Source organism: Artemia sp. Qi Xiang Cuo, chromosome 4 (genome assembly GCF_049724085.1).
Source record: "Artemia sp. Qi Xiang Cuo chromosome 4, ASM4972408v1, whole genome shotgun sequence".
Classification (NCBI taxonomy): domain Eukaryota; kingdom Metazoa; phylum Arthropoda; class Branchiopoda; order Anostraca; family Artemiidae; genus Artemia; species Artemia sp. Qi Xiang Cuo.
This window is the reverse complement of record NC_142797.1, coordinates 5,706,134-5,729,162: the sequence shown is the minus strand read 5'-3', so window position 1 is coordinate 5,729,162 and position 23,029 is coordinate 5,706,134. Positions and strand designations below refer to the sequence as shown.

The 23,029-nt window shown below is 37.1% G+C and overlaps 1 protein-coding gene and 1 non-coding gene across 3 annotated transcripts in view; both read right to left on the bottom strand.

The window, feature by feature from the left end:
• Sou (required for meiotic nuclear division 5 protein souji) overlaps positions 1–23,029 on the bottom strand; it is a 79,037-nt gene that overhangs the window by 29,878 nt on the left and 26,130 nt on the right. For both annotated transcript variants that reach the window (XM_089087373.1, XM_089087374.1), the window contains exons 4-5: positions 18,787–18,924; positions 12,399–12,531 (exon numbers count right to left, since the gene is read on the bottom strand). In XM_089087373.1, the coding sequence (XP_088943499.1) occupies positions 12,399–12,531; positions 18,787–18,924 (271 nt within the window). The remainder of the gene's footprint in view (positions 1–12,398; positions 12,532–18,786; positions 18,925–23,029) is intronic.
• On the bottom strand, positions 20,201–20,272 carry TRNAP-UGG (transfer RNA proline (anticodon UGG)). Its single transcript has one exon. It is a non-coding gene; the product is annotated as a tRNA-Pro (tRNA).

Genomic DNA, 23,029 nt, shown 5'->3' with positions numbered 1-23,029 from the left:
GCGTACATTTTCCTGGTTTTCAAACTTGTCACACGAAGAATGCCTTGGTGAGGATTTCAATATATAACTGTGCTGCATGATCAAACAGTTCGTCATAACGAATTTTAAGTTAGGAGCGAAGCTGCTCAATAATAACCGAAGCTCTGAAAAACCGAGTTTTTATAACTATAGACACATCAAAAGAGTCAAATTTTTATGCTGATTCAAAATATATGAAGTTCATTAAGCAGTTTAGTATTTGGGAAAACACCCCCCAAAACTTCAAGTAATTTGAATAAAAATCACAACATTAAATTCAACATACCAGAGAACCCTACTATAGAGGCTTCCAGATTTTTAATACAAAAATTTACCAGAAGAAAGACCAATTTTTTGCCAGAAGAAAGATTACGGATGAGTAAGTCTTCATATGGGAAATTTTCCGCGGGAGCAACTTTTCACTGGGGGTGGAGGAATTTCCGAGAAAAATTTTTTACGAGCGCTGGATTTCCAAAATGATTTGAAAAACGACCCAAAAATAAAGCTTTTCAAATGAAAGAGTTTTTCAGGCAGAATTGTCCACGGAAAATTTTCCTGGGGAATTTTTTTTTCTGTTTTTTAGCGAGAATGAAATTGCCACGGGAAACTATTCCGGAAGGGGGTGTTTATGTGCAAGGAACTTTATTTTGAGGAATTTTCGGTGGGAAGAGAATTTTCCATGGAAAGAATCTGGATTTCCTGGCATTATTTGAAAAACAATCATGAATTGAATAAAAATAGTTTTTTCAAATGAAAGTCAGGAGCAACATTAAAAGTTAAACCGAGCAGAAATTGTTTTGTATATAGGAGGGGGGTTGCCCCTTCCTCAATACCTTGCTCTTTACGCTATAATTTGAATTTTAGTCCCAATTCTTAAGAACAGCTGGTGAAACACAAAGACTATTTAACTAGAATAAGAAGCTTTCTTAAACGTTCTAAAATATTCTAGCGTGAGAGCAGCATATTTAGGAGGGGGAATCACCATTATGTAAAAAATAATTTCTGCTCATTTGAAATTTTAATGTTGCTCCTTACTTTCAGTTGAAAAAAAACTTATTTTTTTATTTAATGACTTCAAAATCCGATTTCAAGATATTCTGATGATAGAAATACAACCATAGATGATAACTCAAGGAATCCACTTCCATAAATAAGGAAGTGGAACTTCATCTGCCCTTAATTTCTTCCTAAAAACGTTTAACAAAGGTTGTCTAGTCAAATCAGGATTATTCAAATATTTATTATTACTGAAGAAGTTCAAATAAATAATTGTATATGTGATAATACTTCTTGTAGTACTTCTTGTATGATAATACTTCTTGTCTGTGGCTGAAGGTAAAGTTTAAAAAAGGGCATGCAGGTTGCAGGTTGCGATATGCAGGTTGCAGGTTGCAAATACCCCAAAAATACCGTGTTATGCGGGGAATTACGATAAAGCTTTTGATAGCACTTCCCCCGTCAGGTCTTGTCAAAAAAAAGTTTGGTTTTGTTACAAACCTTTTGACAAAAAAAGAAGCAGACTGAATATCACAAAACAGAGAGATTTGTGGGTATTCCTGACAAAACTGAAGCCAAATATTGATAATTTGATGTCAATGCATCAATTATATCCCTACCATTAAAATTGTGACTATTTTGTGACCATCATTGTAAAAGTTACACTAAGTTATTGATGTTTAATTTTAGTTATATTACGATTTTTATCATATTATAATGGTGTATCACAATAATTAATAGTATAATAATTAAGTATTTAAATAAGTAAAACACAAGAAAATACCCTTTTTTGCTTTTCAATTTTACCACTCCGAATAGGGAGTTTTCTACCTAAGATAAGTGACAATGCGTTGGTCGCTTGTGCTATGAGTGGATGTCAAAATAGTAAAGTTGGATAGAATTTCTTTTTTGTATTCAACTTTACTCTTTTGACATCCACTCACAGCAAAATCAATTAATTAATTAACGAATGGATTAATTAATAATTACTTTTTTGTTCGAAAACTCTTAATTCGTTTCATAATTTTTTCTAATCTTCATATTTTTGTCGAGTTTTGGAAATATGAAAGGAAAGGGAGTCTTCCGGAATCAGAAAAATTTTGAAAGGGGTCTATGAGGAAAAAAGTTTAAGAAACTGTCTTCTAAAGGATAGTTAGCCGAAGGTTGTACGTCCTGCCCGCGACCAACCAAAATACCAACGCGACCAACCCTATCGGTGGGGCCTACGTCCCACGTTGTATGTCCTGGGTATGCCCCACGTTAGGAACCATGGTTCAATACGAATGGCCCCAAAGCCTATCAAAGCCTACCTATCTAGATCGTTTTTCACACCAGACAATATTAATGCACTAATTTTAAGAAAAAAAATGAAGCGTCATTTTAGAAAAAAAATATATATTCACACATATATATACTATCTCTGTAAACGAGCATTAATTGTGTATTTGTACATTTTTTCTCGAAAAAGACTCCATATTTTTTCTGAAAATTGGCATCCGGGAATTTTTTGGCTTACAAAAATAAAACTATATAGGTAATGGGTTGGAGAAAATTCGTTAAAAGCCTTAATTATGGAAAAAAATGTGTACGTCATACATATAACCCCATTTCAAGAGCATACATACGTCATATTTGCCTAAGTAGTAGTTGTACCTTTTTAGTGTCTATGATGCAGGCAAAATTACACAAGAACCACATTATCGAAGAAACACCCATATGATTGACGTCCTATTTTTTAGTATATTTCAAGAGCATAAATTACATCATTTTCACCCCCCCCCCCCTCCAGGAGTGAACGTATAGTTTTTATGTCTATGACGCATGCAGCATTACAAGAGGAACAAAGCGAAGTGTAAAATATCAAGTGTAATTAGCACGGGCGCCCATATGGTGGGGCTGGGGGGGGGGCCCCCGCCCCCCCCCCCCTGGCTGACTAATACGGTATTATTTTTATATTTTTGTGTCTAGATTTCTTTTGTCTATCATAAAAAATGCCAATTAAACGAGGTTCGCCCCCCCCCCCTGGAATGCAGCTTATGGGCGCCCATGGTAATTAGTCTATTTACGAAGGGCGTTTTAAGTAGTTTCATAATGTCTAAAGGAGAAATGAACAACCTAGACCATCAAACATGACAAGACCAATCCGAGAAACTAAGGTAAAGGGTATTGAAAAAATGTCTAAAGTATTGATAAACGAAAATGAAGAACAAAGGCATACGCTCAGAATGCTTGTGTCAGCGACAATTACAACGAGTCAAAAACAAAAGTGAAGAGCAAAGAACATATAGAATAAAGAATCAAGAATAAAGAACGGTTTCAATGCATGCGACAACAAGGAGTAGAACGAATTAGAAATGGAAGTGAAGAACAAAGAAATACCTGGCTAAAAGTCATGCCATGGCGAGAACAAAGAAATATGCGGTTAGAAGATAAGCGACATCGAAAATTACAAGCGATCGCGAGAAAACAAGTATCAAAACGTGTCAAAAATGGAGTGGAGAACAAGGAATTGTGCTGTTAAAAGACAAGCGACAACAAAAATCAGAACGAGTCAAAAATGAGAGTGAAGAAGAAAGAAATATGACGTTAGAAGAAGAACGCCATCGCAATCTTTGACGCCAATAAAATGTGGCGCAAAACCCAATACAAACCAACAAAGATACCATAAACTACGCAACTGTTGATTACAAGTAATTGGGACCTTTCAACGTTGTATGTATTAATTAAAAAAACTTTTTCCTACAAAATAAGTTTTTCAAACAAAAGTAAAGAACTCCATTAAACAAAAAATGACAAAAATAAAATCAAATAATCTACCAAGCGTGAAACTACCACAGATCAGCATCAATAAATAAATGAAACCCAAAACGAACAGAAATTACAATAAATAACCGAGTCAAACTCAAAACGAGCAGAAATTAACAGAAGTTGGGCGCAAAACCCCTTACTTACTTAACTTTACTTAAAGCTCTTGATCGGCAGCGTCACCAGCGTAGAGGGAACCAGTCGTCAGCAACGTCAGCCTTCTCCAGAGTGGTTGGTTCAGGGCAAGGGTTGTCACTTCAGCCGGGTTGATGCTTCTGAAGGTAAGCCGATCACGGATGACGCCCGCCCATCTGGTGCTCGGTCTTCCCCTAGGACGCCTCAAGCCGTTTGCAGCTGGGTCGAAATCGAAGATGAGTCGGGCGGGTGTTTGGGCAGGCAGACGGAGCAAATGACCATACCAACGCAGCGAGCGAGACTCAAGCTGCTCGGACAGGGGTGGGAGTTTGAAGGACCTGAGGATTTCCGAATTTCGTACCCTGTCGGGCCATCGGGAGCCTTCGATTTTTTGGAGGTGTTTCGTCTGGATGGCATCTACCTTCAGCGTCTGTGTCTGAGTCAGCGACCTAGTCTCAGCAGAATAGAGCATAACGCTGGCAACCGAAGCAGAATATATTCGTGCTTTGGTGAGACGGCTGATCTGGGGTTTATGGAAGACTATTTTTAGAAGGCGACCGAAGACAGAGTTTGCTTTTGCCGCTCTTGCTGATATTTCGGCATCTAGGCTTCCGTTTGAGCAGACAATTCAACCAAGGTAGGTAAACTGATTGACTACCTCTACAGTCTGGCCACAAATTTCCACAGATGACAGGGGGTTGGACGGCTTTTTCTCAACGGGCATTATCTTGGTCTTCGACCAATTTATTTTCAGACCTAATTTCTCCGCGGCAGAGGCCTGTGTTTCCCGTGTTGTTTTGTGGTCGCTAATGTTTTCGAATTTTAGCGCCACGTCGTCGGAAAAGTCAAGGTCTTAAATAACTCTGCCAGAAAACTATAGCCCACACGACTGCAACTGCTGTGTTTTATTCAGGATGTGGTCTATTACACAGTTAAAGAGCTCAGGTGCAGTGGCACATCCTTGCCAGACACCATTTTTAATTTTGAAATATCCAGAAGGCCGTCCATTTACGATCACCGCACTTTCAGTGTTATTATACAGCTCTTTGAAGAGACGGACGATTTTCGTGGGTACGCCAGTAGACTGGAGGATTAGCCATAGTGACTGCCTATCGACAGTGTCGAAGGCAGATCGAAAATCTACAAAGGCAATGTACGCCTTACTCTTATATTCAAGAGTTTTCTCTACTAGCTGTCTAATCGTATGGATTTGCTCGGTGGTGGACCTGCCTGGCATGAAGCCAGTTTGCTGGGGGCGACGCAGGGCATGGAGGTATCTTGTTGCCCGTTTGAGAAGTAGCATAGCGAAGAGCTTTCCAGGAACTGAGAGTAAAGTTATGCCACGATAATTGATACATTCTGCTTTGCTCCCTTCCTCTTGTAGATTGGTACAAGTAGGCCCTTCTTCCAGTCTGAGGGGATTTTTTCAGAGTGCCACACAAGGTTAAACAGCATTTGTAGCCAGAGGATCATGGCTGGACCCCCATTTTTCAGGAAGTCCAATTTGAGTCCATATAGTCCTGGCGCTTTGTTATTCTTGAGCTTGCGGGTGGCAGCGTTTATCTCCTACGCTGTAAAATTCAGGACCATCAGGAGCAGGTCGGGTCGTATCCGCAGCAGCTGCGAGCTCATGGTCCGTCTGGTCTGGTGGATCTGAGTTGAGCAGTTTCTCAAATTGGTCCTCCCACTGGCGGAGGCAGTGTGATTGGTCGTAGATATTCTCACCGCTAGCGCTTCGAAGGTCTGGCGTAGTTTGAGTGTGCTGACCTGACAGCTCACGAAGAATCTTGTAGGTGGCTCCACTGTCCTTTTTCTTGGCGGCCTCTTGCAGTTCGGATGCCTTGCTGTCAATAAAAGCCTTGCGGTCTTTATGCAACATGCAAAACCCCTATTACTGAAAAAATACAAATGAATGTACATTGTCAGTTTAATATACATATACTGATAATTAGTAATCAAAATATTAATATTATTTGATTTATTAAAGTTATAAAAGTAAAAACATTTATATTTTTTTCAGTAAATTGCAAATTATGTTCTGGCCTTGGGAAGGCATAGGGCTTTTGCACCCAACTTCTGTTAATTTCTGCTCGTTTTGAGTTTGACTCGGTTATTTATTGTAATTTCTGTTTGTTTTGAGTTTCATTTATTTATCGATGCTGATTTGTGGTAGTTTCATGCTTGGTAGATTATTTGATTTATTTTTGCTCATTTTTTGCTCAATGCATTTCTTTACTTTTCTTTTAAAAAATTATTTTGTGGAAAGTTTTTTTTTTAATTAATTTCTATTTGTTTTATATTGAAACAGTATTTTCAGGGAAAAACAAAATAATAATTTAAATCTTTTAGTTTTTTAAGACTTTATAGTTTGGCCTGCTATTTATATGCTGGAGAAACATTTTCAGCAATTTTTAACAACATACACTCGTTTATAAATCTGGACACAGATAGTACAGTTTAATTTAGTTTCATACCTCCTCTAGTTGATCTGAAATGGAAAACTTGATACCATTCGCAAAAAATCTGTTTACTTTCTTTGATAGCTTAGATGCACTTACACTATTTTGATTTTGTTAAATTTTAAGAGCAGAAGTAACCCCGGAAGTTTGAACATAATACCCTCAGTCGTTCTTGGGATACTGCTGAGATGCCTTATTGGGAATTAGCATTATCACAGTGCATTTTGATTTAATCTTAAGGCAACATTTAGTTTTTAAAAATAATGGGCAAATGGGAGGGTGGGCGCGGGAGGGTGGGAGTGAAGGGGGATTAGTTGCCTTCCAATCACTTTTGACTATTAAAAAGGGCATCAGCCCTTACTATTTTAAATCGAATGAGCCCTTTTCGAAGTTCCCACGACAACTCCTTCGATAAAAGGGCACTGGTCTAAACAACAACAACAACAAAAATATCAATAATCACTTTCGACTATTAAAAAGGGTACTAGACCTTTGAATTTCAAATCGAATGAGCCCTTTTTCAAGTTTCTACGACAAATATTTGCGCCCAGGCAAAACTTATAACGCTTGTCGTGAGGGTTGTGGGGGAGTGTACTCCTCAAAAACATATTTTCTACAAATATTTTCTACAAAAACATATTTTATATGCCGCCAAGTCATAACTTAAAATCGTTGCCCTGAGGGCTGTGGGGGAGTGTCCTCCTCAAAAACACATTTTTTATCTGGAAATCAACTACGCTGAAAAAATTAGATATCTCAAAATTTTGGATGGATGTGTGTGGGGAACAGAGGGGCGTGGGGGGGGCTATGGGCCCCACAATCCCTTTTGAATATTAAGACGGGTACTATCCCTTTGAATTTCCAATCGAATGAGCCTTTTCTGAAGTTTCTACGACAACCCCTTCTATAAAAACCTTATATGCCCCCAGGGCATAGCTTATAATCCTTGCCCTGAGGGTTGTGCGGGAGTTTCCTCCTCAAAAATATATTTCCATCTAGAAATCTACTACGCTGAACAAAATGGCTATCTCAAAATTTTGATTGGAAGTTTTAGGGGGAATGATGGGCGTGGGGGGGCTAGTTTCCCTCCAATCAATTTTGACTATTACAAAGGGCACTAGCCCTTTTAATTTCCCATAGAATAAGCCTTTTTTTAAGTTTCCAAGACACCTCCTTCTATTAAAACCTTATTTGCCCCCAGGGCATAGCTTATTATCCTTGCCCTGAGGGTTTTGGGGGAGTTTCCTCCTCAAAAATATATTTCTATCTGGAAATCTACTACGCTGAACAAAATGGCTATCTCAAAATTTTGATTGGATATGTTTGGGGGATTGATGGGTTTTGGGTGGAGGGGGCTAGTTTCTACGACAACGCCTTCTATAAAAACCATATTTGCCCCCAGGACATAACTTAAAATCCTTGCCCTGAGGGTTATGGAGGAGTGTCCTCCTCAAAAACATATTTTCTATTTGGAAATCAACTACGCTGAACAAAATTGCTATCACAAAATTTTGCTGGGAGGTGTGGGGGGGAATGATGGGCGTGGGGGGGGGCTAGTTGCCCTCCAATCACTTTCGACTATTAAAAAGGCCACTAGAACTCTCAATTTCCAATCGAATGAGCCTCTTTTGAAATTTCTACGACGAACCCTTCCATATGAAGTGTCAGGCTCTAAAGGAAAAAAATAATTGCAAGTTGAAGAAGTTGACAATAATGATATGAAGACGATATGAAGTTCCCAATTTAGCGGTGGAAATTGCAAAGGAATGTCGACTAATATTTGAGTGGGTTGATATGTTTTGTAGATATGTTATATCTTTGAGTAAATTTAAGTTGGAAGAACAATTATATTTTGCTGCTAAAGTGAACATTATGCACATATCTAGACTACAACTTAAATTGAAAGCAATCATAAAACACATTGAGGACAATGGATTGGGACATCTCGTGAAAAAAGGGAGAAAATGTATATGTTATTTTATTATTACATTTTCTGACAATAAAAATATTTTACATTGATAATTTTTGTTTAGATATTGTTAGTTGATCATTTACTCCTCCTTTCCCTAGGGAACCAATAGGTGATGAGAATGAGCTCAAAAATTGAAGAATTTTTTTTCCGTGGGTTAGTTTATATTTGATGGTGTGAGTGTCGCGATGAACAAAATGGCTATCTCAAAATTTGATCCGAAGTGTTGGGGGGACTGATCGGCGTGGGGGAGGGGCTGATTGCCCTCCAACTCCTTTTGATTATTACAAAGTGCACTAGAACTCTCAATTTCCAATCGAATGAGCCCCTTTTGAAGTTTCTACGACGAACCCTTCCATATGAAGTGTCAGGCTCTAAAGGAAAAAAATTATAAAGGGATTGTAACATTGTACCAACATCGTTCTTATATGCCCTCAGGGCATAACTTAAAACCCTTGCCCTGAGGGTTTTGGGGGAGTGTCCTCCCCAAAAACATATTTTCTATCTGGAAATCAACCACGGTGAACAATATGGCTATCTCAAAATTTTGATTGGATGTGTTTGGGGAAATGATGGGCGTGGGGGGGGGGGGGTCTAATTGCTTTCCAATCATTTTTGACCATTAAAAAGGGCACTAGCCCTTTGAATTTCAAATCGAATCAGCCTTTTTTGAAGTTTCTACGACAACGCCTTCAATAAAAACTTTATATGCCCCCAGGGCATAATTTACAACCCTTGCCCTGAGGGTTGTGGGGGAGTGTCCTTCCCAAAAACATATTTTCTATTTGGAAATCAACTACGCTGAACAAAATGGCAATCTCAAAATTTTGATTGGATGTTTGGGGGACTGATGGGCGTGGGGGGGGGGGCTAGTTACCCACCAATCACTTTCGACTATTAAAAAGGGTACGAGCCCTTTGAATTTCCAATCGAACGAGCTTTTCTTGACGTTTCTACGACAACACCTTCTATAAAAACCTTATATACCCCAAGGACATACCTTAAAACCCTTGCCCTGAGGGTTGTGGGGGAGTGTCCTCCTCAAAAACATACTTTCTATCTGGAAATCAACTACGCTGAATAAAATTGATATCCCAAAATTTTGATGGGATGTGTTTGGGAGAATAGGGCGCGTGGGGGGGGCTAGTTGCCCTCCTGTCACTTTCGACTATTAAATAGGGTACTTGCCCTTAGAATTTCCAATCGAATGAGCCTGTTTAGAAGATTCTACGACAACGCCTTCTATAAAAACCTTATATACCCCCAGGGCATAACTTAAAACCCTTGCCCCGAGGGTTGTGGGGGATTGTCCTCTTCAAAAAAATATTTTCCATCTGGAAATCAACTACGCTGGACAAAATGGCTATCTCAAAATTTTGATTTGATGTGTTTGGGGGAATGATGGGCGCGGGGGGAGGGGCTAGTTGCCCTCCAATCACTTTCGACTATTAAAAAGGGCACTAGCCACCCCAATTTCCAATCGAATGAGCCCTTTTCCAAGTTTCTACGACAACACCTTCGATACGAAGTGCCTGTCGAAAAAAAAAAACACATTGCGGCCACATCGTTCTTTACTTAGGCAGCGCTAGCGCTAGCGCGCTGCCTATGATTCCCTGGGAAAACATCCACTTTCCCGAGGAAAGAGTAGCAAACAAAGATAACTCATTTGGACATTGCTACTCACAACAAAAATTAATATACAAGCCAGCCACATGCCGAGTGCCGGAGGCCGTTCTGGAAATCAGCTACATAGTTGTTTTTTTTCTAAATATTTTTCTAAATGTCATATTGATATTTCTAGCCACTAAAACAATCTAAAAAGGTCACAACTTTAAGGAACGAACAACGAACATAAAACGAACAGATATTATTTAAAATAGAAACAGAAGAATATAAAATAAAAATAGAAGAATATAAAACAGAAATTAATTAAAAAAAACTTTTTCAACAAAATTAGTTTTCAAAAAAAAGTAAAGAACTCAATTAAACCAAAATGAATAAAATAGAATAAATAATCTACCAAGCATACAACTACCACAAGTCAGTATCAATAAACAAATGAAACCCAAAACAAACAGAAATTAAAATAAATAAAAGTCGAACTCAAAACGAGCAGAAATTAATATGAGTAGGGTTCTAAGCCCCAAGCTTTCTAAAATCCAGAATATAATTTGTACTTTATTGGAAAAAATTCTTAAATATCTTCACTTTTCTAGCTTTAAAAAATCAAAAATCAATTAAAATTTTAAGGAATAAATTTCAGCATATGTATAACAAACTGACAATGCAAATTTCTTTCAGTAAATTCATTTGAACTTATTTCACAATCTAAAACAATCTAAAAAGTTCACAAATTTGAGAAAGAATTTTTATTTTTCCCAGAGTGGTTGTAGTAAACCTATGGTGACGACATGACATCAAGGAGAGGTTCACATTGTCTGCAGCTAGAAGATATCAGACAATGAGAATTAATATATACAAGGCTGCCGCGTATCCGTGCCGGGGCCCGGCCTAGAAGTCAGTTGCATATTTTTTTTCTTAAAGCTGGTACATTAACATTTCTGGACACAAAAATAATCTACATAGGTCACAACTTTAAGGAACAAATAATATTTCCCCCAGGGAGGGAAACACCTATGATGACGTCAGGAGAATCAAGAAGAGGCTCACATTGCCTGCGATTAGAAGACAAGCGACAATGAGAATTCATATATAGAAGCCTTTCCGCGTAGCCATGCTGGGCTACGCGGCACGTATCTATCTAGTAGTACGAGTAATACTATCTAGAGTAATACTCGTATCTATCTAATAAGATAGATATTTTCAAGACTAGATTTGAATAAATAATAGCTATAGAAGATGAACTAATCAAATCTCGCTCAATATGCTGCTTCTTGGCTTCCCAAAAAGATGTTCTTTCATGAGCGTCCATGTTTTGCAAATTTGAAATATTTGCTTAAAAAACGCTACGTTTTCTGTGAAAATTTTTCTAACATATATAGCATCAAAACGCTTGAAGAAAAGCTACGTCTTTCAGCCCTTTTAGTAATTAAAAAAACAGTCACTATATTACAACAGAGCTAGCAAAAGAAAGATTTAAGAGAGATGGGAACTTCCTAGGAGGGTGTGAAGAGAGAGGCTTTGAATAGGTTAGGATGTAGGAGGAGCGTGCGTAGGGGACTTGGTGCAGCGGTGAGTTGTTAGTAGTAGTAGTATAACAAGGGATTTTAATGCAAAGCTAGGACTTGGTGCTGGCTTTAACATTTCCCTATTTGTCGTACTAGGAAGGATAGTACAGTACGTCCAAAGTCTTATATTACTAGACAACAAATGTCGGTAAAATTACACAAAAAAATCCAAATGATCAATATTTCCTGTAGGCAGAGTGTATGTGATCCACTACTTTGACAACCAATGAGGACACGACATTAGAGATTGAATTGAGATTGATTGAATTAGAGAGACTTCAATTCAATATTCTTGGTAAACCTTCTTAAGACCATAGGCGGGCGTGCCTTGTTTGCCTCTCATTACAGGCAATCTAACGGTCTTATGTCAATTTTAAATTCTTGGTCAACATGATGCCTGAGGCTCTAGGCAGGCATGCCTTTCCAAAAACTAACCTGACAAGTATGTGTCCAATAAAAGAGTCATGCATACTCCCGCCATTTACCCGTGCAGCCCCAGCCATTTAAACATTTGCCTCTCAATTACTTGAACTATCTGTCTTGGCTTTTCTCTGTCTACAATTAGCCATGTCTTGATGCAACCATATACAACCTACTGCAAAATACTTGATAACTTCAGTTTAAAATCAACGGTTGTTGTCCACTTGTTGCTGCTGGTTATAATCTTTATGGGTATTCTCATTAGAATCAGAGTATACGCCACAGTGATGATATATGATAAATCAATAACTTTCTGCAGGACTTTTCCAAGTGGAACTTAAAAACAAATTTCAAATTTCCTTTTCAAAATGAAATTGAAAAAAAAAAAAAATATTTGGGAACACATACCTTTTTGATGGGTTCCAGCAAATTTAGGAAGATATATTCTTGCATATGTAAGTGCATCTTTTTGTCTTGATGGCCCTTCTTGAACCAGAGATATGAAACAAAGTCGATGCAATTTGAACTCCAGACTCGATCCCTAAAAAACAATAATTTAAAAATTACTATTTTAGCACGATAGCTATTTTATTTTATAGTGATAATTATTTAGAAGTTTATTGTGATTCTTTTAATTATTGTTTATGTAATACATTATATAATTATTATATATATAAATATACCATGGGACCGAGCCTAGCTAAGTGAAGTGACTTTTAGAAACAAAAACAGTGTCAGGCACATCCCCCCCCCCCACTGAAATTCGCACCCTCCATAACCTAATTCACAAAAAAAAACTGAATAATTTTCTCAGATTTAGAAAAATTATGTTTATAATCTTTCGATTTTTGTACTTTCGATTGCTTCAAATTTTCCATTTTTTAGGCTCCAGACCTTTTTTTTAAAAAAACCTACCAGGTTTCACATTAGACTTTTTCTATTCCCTAGGAATTAAATCAGAAAAAACAAACCAGCCTAATTTTAGATCCTTTGTCAAATATTTTTATTCAAAGTTTCATTTTGCTGGTATGTCGGGTCAGAGAGCAAGATCCCTTTTGTAGCATAGGAAATGGATATTGCAATGGATTTATGGACATTCACCTTAATAACCATGACTAAAAGGGTCAGACGATTCAGACATAATACTCAATTATTAGTAAACTAAGTGTGACAAATTGGTCAACCTATCCTCGTCCCTTCCAAAAACCAAACTTTATTTAAAGCAACTCTAAGTCTAATCCGTAACACACTACAAAGTAATTTGCTTGTTACAGGAGTCAGGCTAATGCCTTTGAAATTACTACTCTTACTCTTATCGCTTGTTACAAGCGATTTTTCCTGGAATCTTTTCGCTGTTACAAAATTTTCCTGAAATCTCAACGTAATTCCCTATCAAAGATCATATTCATAATTGACAGTCTCTTTCCTCTAACTTCTTTACAATAATATTTGTAAACTCATTTCAGATAAAACACAATCGACCAGTCTTACCAGGCTTACCAAGCTAGCTAATCCATAAAATCAAAAATACACAAACAAAAACAGTTTTTATGCAAAAACGTACTGAAGGTAAAATTTTCCAACGGAGTGCCGTTAAAAAAATTCGCTGATTTTAAGGCTTAAATCTGACGCCACCCAAATTCCGCATATGCTGAACAGCTGGGAACACCAAATCCAGTGAAACAATCCAAGCGGTGCTCGATGCCATAATATTATTATTGTTTATTGAAATATCTGTATCTTTTAACGTTTATTACAAATATGAATTTCAGTAGAAAAGTTCACAATTTTCAACTGTTTTACTTACTTCAATTAAAGCTAAAAAAAAACAAAAAACGAAGGGGGTTGTTGGACGCAACCCCAACATGGACACACTAAAACAAACACACATAAACAAAGATATATAATCTATTTTAATATTCATCATCATTGGTCAACAAATAATCTTTAATGTTTCCTTCTTTAATTTCAGCAGAGATTTCCGGGGGGAATCAATTAGTTTTATCATACAACTTAAATTTGTTTTAAATTCATTCAGCTGTCAAGTAATATGAATTTTGAAGTGCCCTCCCCCAGGATTCTTCTAAATTTAAGCCACTGCTTCTTCTCCCGATACAGCAGGATATACGCACTCAGCTTGAACTCTGTGCAATATCCCTTCATTTTATTTCAGTTAATCCCAAAATTAATGAACAATTTTAAGTTTAACAAGAGTATCAATATTTTATAAATTAACTAAAAGTGAATCAACATATGTTACACAACAGGTTTTTTTCTCAATTCAGAATTTTAGTCTCAATTTCAAAATTTAGAATTTGTCTGAAAATTTCAGAAAATAAGGTTGGGAGCAATAATCAGGCTCAAATTCGATTTCGATCAAATTCGAATCAAATTCGATTCAACTGGTTTTTAGGGGAGGGGGAGCTTCAGATAATTTATGAACCCTTATGATTAAAAAAATCTTATATTCCTATTTTTCTACATATTCGGGGACAAGGATAGATTTAATCCCATCACCTACAAAAAGACTTTGCTGATTATAGTCCCCGAAGCCGCGCCACGCCGAAATGACGGCGGCAAATGTGGGATTTAGTATCGGCGGGGGGCCGGCCCCCGCGCCGGCGCAAAATTTTTGGGGGGGCGCCACGGCGCGCTGTTTTTTATGATTAAAAATAATAATAAAAATTCCACTTCACCAAGCAAGTTCAACCTCGATTTTAGTAAGGATTTTTAAATGGTTGGCTAAAAACATACAAGAACAATATGACAAAAACAGGAATTTGTTGGGCCGTGCGGAAAGTGTTTATGTTCACTGTCGATCAGACCAAGTAGAATTCTCATTTTTAGCCACTAGACCCAGAGAAACCTATGTTGTGTTTATGTTTAGCGTCGCATTTTTCCTATAAAATCCCGTGTTTAGTTATGTTCTTCTTGTTAATGATTTGGGCTAATGTGTGTATAACTTTCAAAGTTTGAAGTTCAAACATCTCCTGTTCATCAAATATATACGAAAAGGAAGCGAAAATAAACAAACAAATAACAACATCGAAAAAACACTGTATAAAAATCAGATACGATGGCTTAACAACACCAACAATTTTAAATCAGCGGTTACATCACTTCAGTTACAATTGATGTAACAAAAGTGAGTTTGTTCACTCTGCCTGGAGCCATTGATCTTTTTGCAGTCACTATCAGTCCTGTCGTGCTTAAAAGTCGTTTAGCTGGGGCACATGTGGCCGGTACAGCCAGAACTTGACGAGCGTAAACTGCCACTCGCGGGATCTGATACTAGTACTGGACCTTGGGGTCCCACAGAATGCCGCAAATGGGCTTCTTCTTTGTATCTGCTGAAATAAGTTGTTTTGTAATGGAGGACAAACCTGCACCTTCACCATAGGGCTCCTGTGCACTACACTACAGGAGGAACTAAACTGCACCTTTACCCTCTTTTCTTATCAAGACGAAATAACCCTCCGAAATTCTTTTCTGAAAGAAGTGGTCAAGTTATACCGTTTAAAGTCAAAGTTTAAGGCTACTTCAACTTCAGTGTGCTCTGCTAGCTGTACAAAAAAAATGTAATTCATTTCTATAGATATATTTCTATACTAGCTCTAGATAATCTACCAAGCGGGAAACTACCGCAAATCAGCATCGATAAATAAATGAAACCCAAAACGAACAAAATAACAATAAATAACCGAGTCAAACTCAAAACGAGCAGAAATTAACGTAAGTAGGGCTCAAAGCTCCTGTGCCTTCTCAAGGCAAGACATAATTTTCACTTTACTGAAAAAATATGAATGTTTATACTTGTATAACTTTAATAAATAAAATAATATTAACATTTTGATTAATAAATATCAGTATATGTATATTAAACCAACAATTCACATTCATTTGTATTTTTGTCAGTAAAGTACAAATTATGTAATTTACAAATCTGGACACAAATAGTAGTGTTTAATGTAGTTTCATACCTCCTCTAGTGGACCTGAAATTGAAAACTTGATAACATTCTCCAAAAAATTTGTTTACTTTCTTTGATAGCTTGGAGGCACTTACGCTATTTTGATTTGGTCAAATTTAAGAGCAGAAGAAGCTCTGAAAGATTGAACATAATACCCTCAGTTATTACTTAAATACTCCTGATATTCCTTATTGGGAATTAGCAATAATAGGGTGTATTTTTATTCACTCTTTTGGAAGAACTAACTTCCTAAATAAAGAGTCAAATAGGAGGGTGGGCTTGGGAGGGGGATCAGAAGCTTATCAACCCTTTTTAAACATTGACTAGGGCATCAGCTCTTTCTATTTTCAATCAAAAGAATCCCTTTTGAAGTTTCTATGACAAATTCTTTGGTACGCAGTGCCCTGGTCCAAACAACAACAACAACAAAAAAATGATACATTATACCCACATCGATCTCTACTATAAAAATATCAAGCCTTCCAATCACTTTCGATTATTAAAAAGGGCACTAGGCTTTTCGATTTCCAAACTAATGATCCCTTTCTAAGTTTCTACGACAACGCTTTCTATAAACACCGTATATGCCCCCAGGGCATAAATACAACCCTTACCCTAAGGGCTGTGAGGGTGGTTGTCATCCTCTAAGTCCTAATTTCCAGAACTTTCAACTACGTTAAACAAAATGGCTATCTCAAAAATTTTGATTGTATGTGTTTCGGGAAATGGTGGGCGTGGAAGGGGTGTTAGATGCCTTCCAATCATTTTCGACTATTAAAAAGGGCACAAGCCACTCCAATCTCTAATTGAATGAGCCCTTTTCGAAGTTTCTACGACAACTTCTTTGATATGAAGTGCCCTGGTCTAAAGGAAAAAATAATAAATAATACATTGTGCCCAACATCGTTCTTATATACCTCCAGGGCATAACTACAAAACCCTTGCCCTAAGGGTTGTGGGGGAGTAACCTCCTCAAAAAACATATTTTCTCTCTGGAAATCAGTTACTCTGAACAAAATGGCTATCTTAAAATTTTGATTGGATGTGTTTGGGAAAATGGTGGGCGTGGAAGGGGTGTTAGTTGCCTTCCAATCACTTTCGACTATTGAAAAGGGCACAAGCTACTCCAATTTCCAATCGAATGAGCCCTTTTTTAAGTTTCTACAACAACTCCTTCGATGCGAATTGCCCTGGTATGAAAAGAAAAGAAAAAAAAAAATAATACATTGTGCCAACATTGTTCTTTACTTAGACAGCGCGATTGCGCTGCCTATGACAGCATCCTGAATTGCCTAATGCTCTTTTACCTACCTCTTTTCATCCGAAAAATCAGAAAGAAAAATGAACAGAATCCAGAAACAACAGAATTTTAAAATGGAAGGTAGAATTTTTGTTTCAAGAAAAATTTCTTCTTCTCCTTCCTATGAACCGATATACATGGCGAGCCCATGATGACAGTATTTATTTTTAAGAAACAGATTAGCCGGGATGACGATTGAAGCCCGGTGGTCAATATCGACAAGAAAAAAAGAGAGAAAAAAACGGCGGCGTCTTAGTTACGCCGCCGCCGATAGAATCAGCGGCGGCGTCAGCGCGCTGATGCAAGCTCGGTGGCGCGCCACCGTTTTTTTTTCGGCGGCGCGCCGCCGACTTTTTGGCGCGCCGCCGACTTTTCGGCGCGGCTTCGGGGTCTAGCTGATTAGCCTAGAAACCATTAACGCCAACACCATCTAGCATTGCCGAATTAAATCATTAAGCTAACGATAAGCCAAATAAACATATTAGTCTTACTTTAACCCTTTATTTATGCTTTACACTAGACTTTGAGAAACACCGTAAACGCCATGTAGCATTGTCTAAAAAAATCATTAGGTTAATAATAAAACTAACATGTCAATTTTTTTACCAATCAAAAGATACAAAAGGTGTTCATTTTTAGATCTTTCCACACTTATAATTCTTCAATAATAAATCAACCTTATCGTAAAAAATATCCATGACTATATCTAGTCCCATAATCTACGTACAGATTATGCTAATTACCCTAAAAATCTGTGGATAAGACCCTAGTCTAGCCTAGAAGTAATCTAAGGATAAGACCCTAAAGTTTGACACCATCAATGCGTGGAGTAGATTACCGTTTTAGAATCCATCCAAATATTAAAACTAAAGGTAGATTAAAACACGAGATAAATGTTTTGAGAATGAATTTTCAGAGGACTCCTTAGACCAATCTCAGCCGTGAATACCCTATTGCTCCCCATGAAGATGAATTTTTGTTTTTAGGAGGGGTAAAAGTGACTTTTCAAGTCACAACTTCGTCTGGGGGTTCTTTGGTCTGATTTTCTGGATAGGATTGTCTTTGTCCCTCCCAAAGTGTGTATACATTCCCCTATCATGTGGGTATGTGTAAGGCTAACATGTAACGAAGATTTTATATTTATATTTCACAAGCAACAGGAGATGAAAAGGGATTGCTCCCCTCTACAAACAGGACTGTCCCACAGAAAAATACTTGGAACCAATATAACGAAACATTAACAGGCCGAAAATTTTTCTCCAGCATACAAATAGCAGGCCAAACTATAAAGTCTTAAGAAACGGAAAAGATTTAAAGTATTATTTTCTTTTTCCCTGAAAAGACTATGTCAATATAAAACGAACAAGCCTCCCGTGGAGCCTTGATAATCGTGTTTGAACTACTATCGTTTTAGTTCTAATTTGGAAAAAACTAGTTGTAATAGTTGTGCTTGACTTACTATCATTTTAGTTCCAATTTGGAAAAACAAGTTGTAAATAAAGTAAAAAATCCTTGATAAGATATACCATTTCGTGTAATTTATCCTTATGACGATCACACCAAGCAAGTGCGCTTTGAACATTGCCTCCTTTCAAATGTTCTAAAATTTGATTTATTTCTTGGAACGGCTCCTTTGATTTAACATCAAATGCTAATCCAGCTTCCTGCAATGAAAAAGAAAAAAACACTTTTTAATAGGCTAAGACTAAAATAACTATCTAAGTAAGCCAAATAATTGGTCTTCATTAGATTGGCTTACAAAGCACCACCCCCTACCCCTCTCCCCAGAGGCGTAGCTAAGGTTTTCAGCCTTCGGCAACAATTTCGGTTTTTGCCTCCCCCCCCCCCCTGCGGCACTACTACCACATACCACAATGTAAGCAAACAAATATAGTTTATTCTTAGGCTAAAAAATAAAACTCAGTTTGGCATCCCCTCAGAGGCTACATCCGGAAAGAGTCACCCCCTTGCCTCCCCCCGCCCCAAAAAAAAGGAAAAAAGAGGATTTTCAAAATACCAAATAACAAAAATGGGATTTTCAAACCATACATTTAATCTGTAAGAGTTTTGACCAATGACCGATGAATTCGGTAAGATCCAGGTATCACCAATTAAAAATTTTACCATTTTTCGGTTTGGTTAAATTGTATATAAATTTGTTTATGTATAAATTTTTTCTAATTTGTTACCAGCAAGTTTTGGGAATTTTATGAAGAAAGGGAACATAGTTATGAAACTAGAAATGTTGAATTTATTAGAACGCCGGTTCAACTACAACCAGACCTAAATTTTCTATTATGTATATTGGTCCTGAAGTCTGGAACAGGCTTCCGGCGGAAGTAAAAGGTGCTTCTTGCTTCCGGCGGAATTGAGGAATTCCGTGCTTCTTTGCGATGTATTTGTTTTAACCAGTATTGTAGACATGGATTCAGTGATTGAGTTGGGAGTGAGTATATGCTTGTGAGTGTTAAAAGAGAAATTGATTCGTGAGTGGACTGAGGTGAAGTGTCGGTATATGAAAGGAAGCATGATGAATCGTAGAGTATGAGTGTGGGATTCCTTTAAGTTCCCTATAACAAAATATTAACTTTAGAATGTTGATTAATTGTTTAGTAAGGATGGGAGAGGGAGGAGGAGTCAGGAAGTTTTTTTTTGTGAGGAAGTGTATGAGTAGTTGAAGTGGTCCTTTTTTTTTGGTCGTCCCAAACACACGAATATGAGTCGACACCTATTTTGATATTGTTAATATTATATGCAGTTTGTTAGTATTATATGAAGATTTCAGTGATTGCAGTTTTGTTTATATACAAAATTTTTATTTTGTATTATATGGAAATTTCTATGATGTTCTTTTTTTGTGTCCCATTTGTTAATAAAAAAAAAGAAAAAAAATCCACTGATCAATTTTACATAAAACGTTAGAAAATCAAGTTTCAAAAAGGGCCTGTCCGGGATTTGAACCCGGGACCTCCTGCACCCAAAGCAGGAATCATACCCCTAGACCAACAGGCCATGGTAAAATAACCTAATTATTTAAAATAAGAAGATACAAAAAAAACAATTGTAGGCCAAACAAAAAATTGTCGTCCCCGTTGGAGTAGGAAGAGTTCATAAGAGCGGGTTTAAACGAAATTAAATAAAAAAAACAAGTTTTTTAAACTGAAAGTAAGGAGCGACATTAAAACTTAAAACGAACAGAAATTATTCTGTATATGAAAGAGACTGTCCCCTCCGCAACGCCTCGCGCGTTACGCGAAAGTTTTTTATTGTTTTAAAAAATAAATTTGTGAGACAGAGTCAAACTTTAGCGTAAAGAGCGAGGCGTTGAGGAGGGGACAGTCCCTTTCATATACAGAATAATTTCTGTTCGTTTTAAGTTTTAATGTCGCTCCTTACTTTCAGTTTAAAAAACTTTTTTTTTTCATTTAATTTTTGAATGTTTTGAATAAATGCAGGTTTTGATCTTGGCTCACCGTACATGAATAACTAAAACAAAATTTTCATATTAATTTACTTTTATTTAGTTAAATGGCTTTCTCGAACCTTGTTTAAATTTATTTACGAACGTTTTTATTAGTAATAAATATACGTAACTTACGAATTAACTTACGTAACGAACTTCTATATTCATATATTTTTAATACATTTATTAGGGGGTTCGCCCCCTAGTCAATACCTTGCTCTTTAAGCGAAAGTTCAAATTTTGTTCCAATTCTTTAGAAATGACCGATTAATCACAAAGGCCGTTAATTAGAATAAATAGCTCTTATGAAAGTACTAAAAAATCTTTGGCTTAAAGAGAGAAGCATTGACTACGGGGTGAACCCAATTATATATGTAATATTTTCTGTTCGTTTAAAGTTTCGATGTTGCTGCTGTTGCAGTTGAAATACTTGTTTTTTTATATTAAATTTATGATCTTTTTTTAAATAATGCTGGGAAGTCCGGCGTCCCCTTCATAGTAATGTCCCTTCCCCCATGAAAACTTCCTTCATGGAAAGATCCTCCCACATAACCCCTGACCCCCCCCCACGACCAGGAAAAATATCCCCTGAAAACGCCTGTACAATTCCAAATAACCAATACTATCTGTTAACATTGGGTAAAGTTCATAACTTTCAGCCCTCCCCCCGGGCCCTTCGGGGGATTGTGTCATCCTAAGAGAAATACTTGTAATATTTTCGAACATGCTGAACAAAATGGCTATCTCAAAATTTTGATCAGGTGACTCTGGGGAAAAAATGAGCGTGGGAGGGGGCCTAGTTGCCCTCCATTTTTTTTGGTAACTTAAAAAGGGCACTAGAACTTTCAATTTCCATTCCAATGAGCCCTTCCACGATATCCTAGGACAATTGGTTCAATACGATCACCCCTGGGAAAAAAAAAAAAAAAAAAAAAAAAAAAATAAACACGCACCCGTGATATTTATTATGGCAAAAAATGAAAAATTCCACATTTTTGTAGATGGGAGCTTGAAACCTCAACAGTAGGGTTCTGTGATACGCGGAATATGATGGTGTGATTTTCATTAAGGTTCTATAACTTTTAGGGGGTCTTTCCCCCCCTTTTTCGAAAATCAGCCAAATTTTCTCAGGCGCCTAACTTTTGATGGGTAGGATTAAATTTGATGAAACTTATATATTTGAAATCAGCATTAAAATGTGATTCTTTTGATGTATCTATTTGTATCAAAATACCGTTTTCTAGAGTTTCGGTTACCATTGAGCCGGGTCACTCCTTACTTACAGTTCGTTACCACGAACTGTTTGATCGGAACTTCATTGGGCGGGGTACAGAGTGAACCTTTGAATACAACGGGTGGAGGAGAGCCGTACACACACAGCTTTGGTGGCCTCAGGCGGCTTGGTAGGTGGTAGTAATTCAGACAATCATCTGGAGAGGAAAAAATATTTAAGACTTCTGGCTGTGCCGCGTGGTTGTTTATAGGGGATGTTTGCAAAAAAAAATTCTCTAATTGATAAACATATTCAAATACAATTAGTTTCAGCAATTCAAATGCATTAAATGAACTTTGTAGAACATTTATATTTGGAACCCACTTCCTCAAATTAAGCAAGTTCTATTGAGGCCATCAATTTTCTCACGACTTATTCTGCACTCAAGGTATATCAAATTTGTTTTTTCTTAGATGTGCTGTCCTCCATTCTCCCTCAGACAAATAGTAGGAAAGTGACAATGATACTCGTTGATTACAAAGGCACCAGCAGAAAATTTTACAGGGCAGGGGCTGACACCAAAATAGCAGTGGTGGTTGGGTGACAGGAAAGGGCTCAATTAAGGGGTAAAGGGATCGATTTGTCTAATCAATTATATGTAATTATTATGCATTTAATCTTACTAAAAATGGAATCCTCATGACAATTGTTACACCGGTAGTATTGGCTTTATGCTGATTCTAAATATATAAAATTCTTTCAGTTTATTGTTACCCAACTAAAACCAAAAATCTGAGAATTTTTGTCTCATTTTTGAAAAAAAGGAAACATCCCCAAAAAAGCAAGCGATCGTACTGAAACACCCTATCAGAGAACCCTACCGTAGAGGTTTGAAGCTAAAATCTTCAAAATGGGGAATTTCGTTTTTTTTTCAGAAGAAACATCATCGATGCATGTTTATTTGTTTTTTTCCCAGGGGTGATTGCATCAAACTGAAGGTCCAAGATAATTGGGAGGGAACGAAAATTGGGAGGGAACGAAAATTCAAACGTAAATTTAAAGCTCTTTTTTAAGTGACCAGAGATATTGGGCC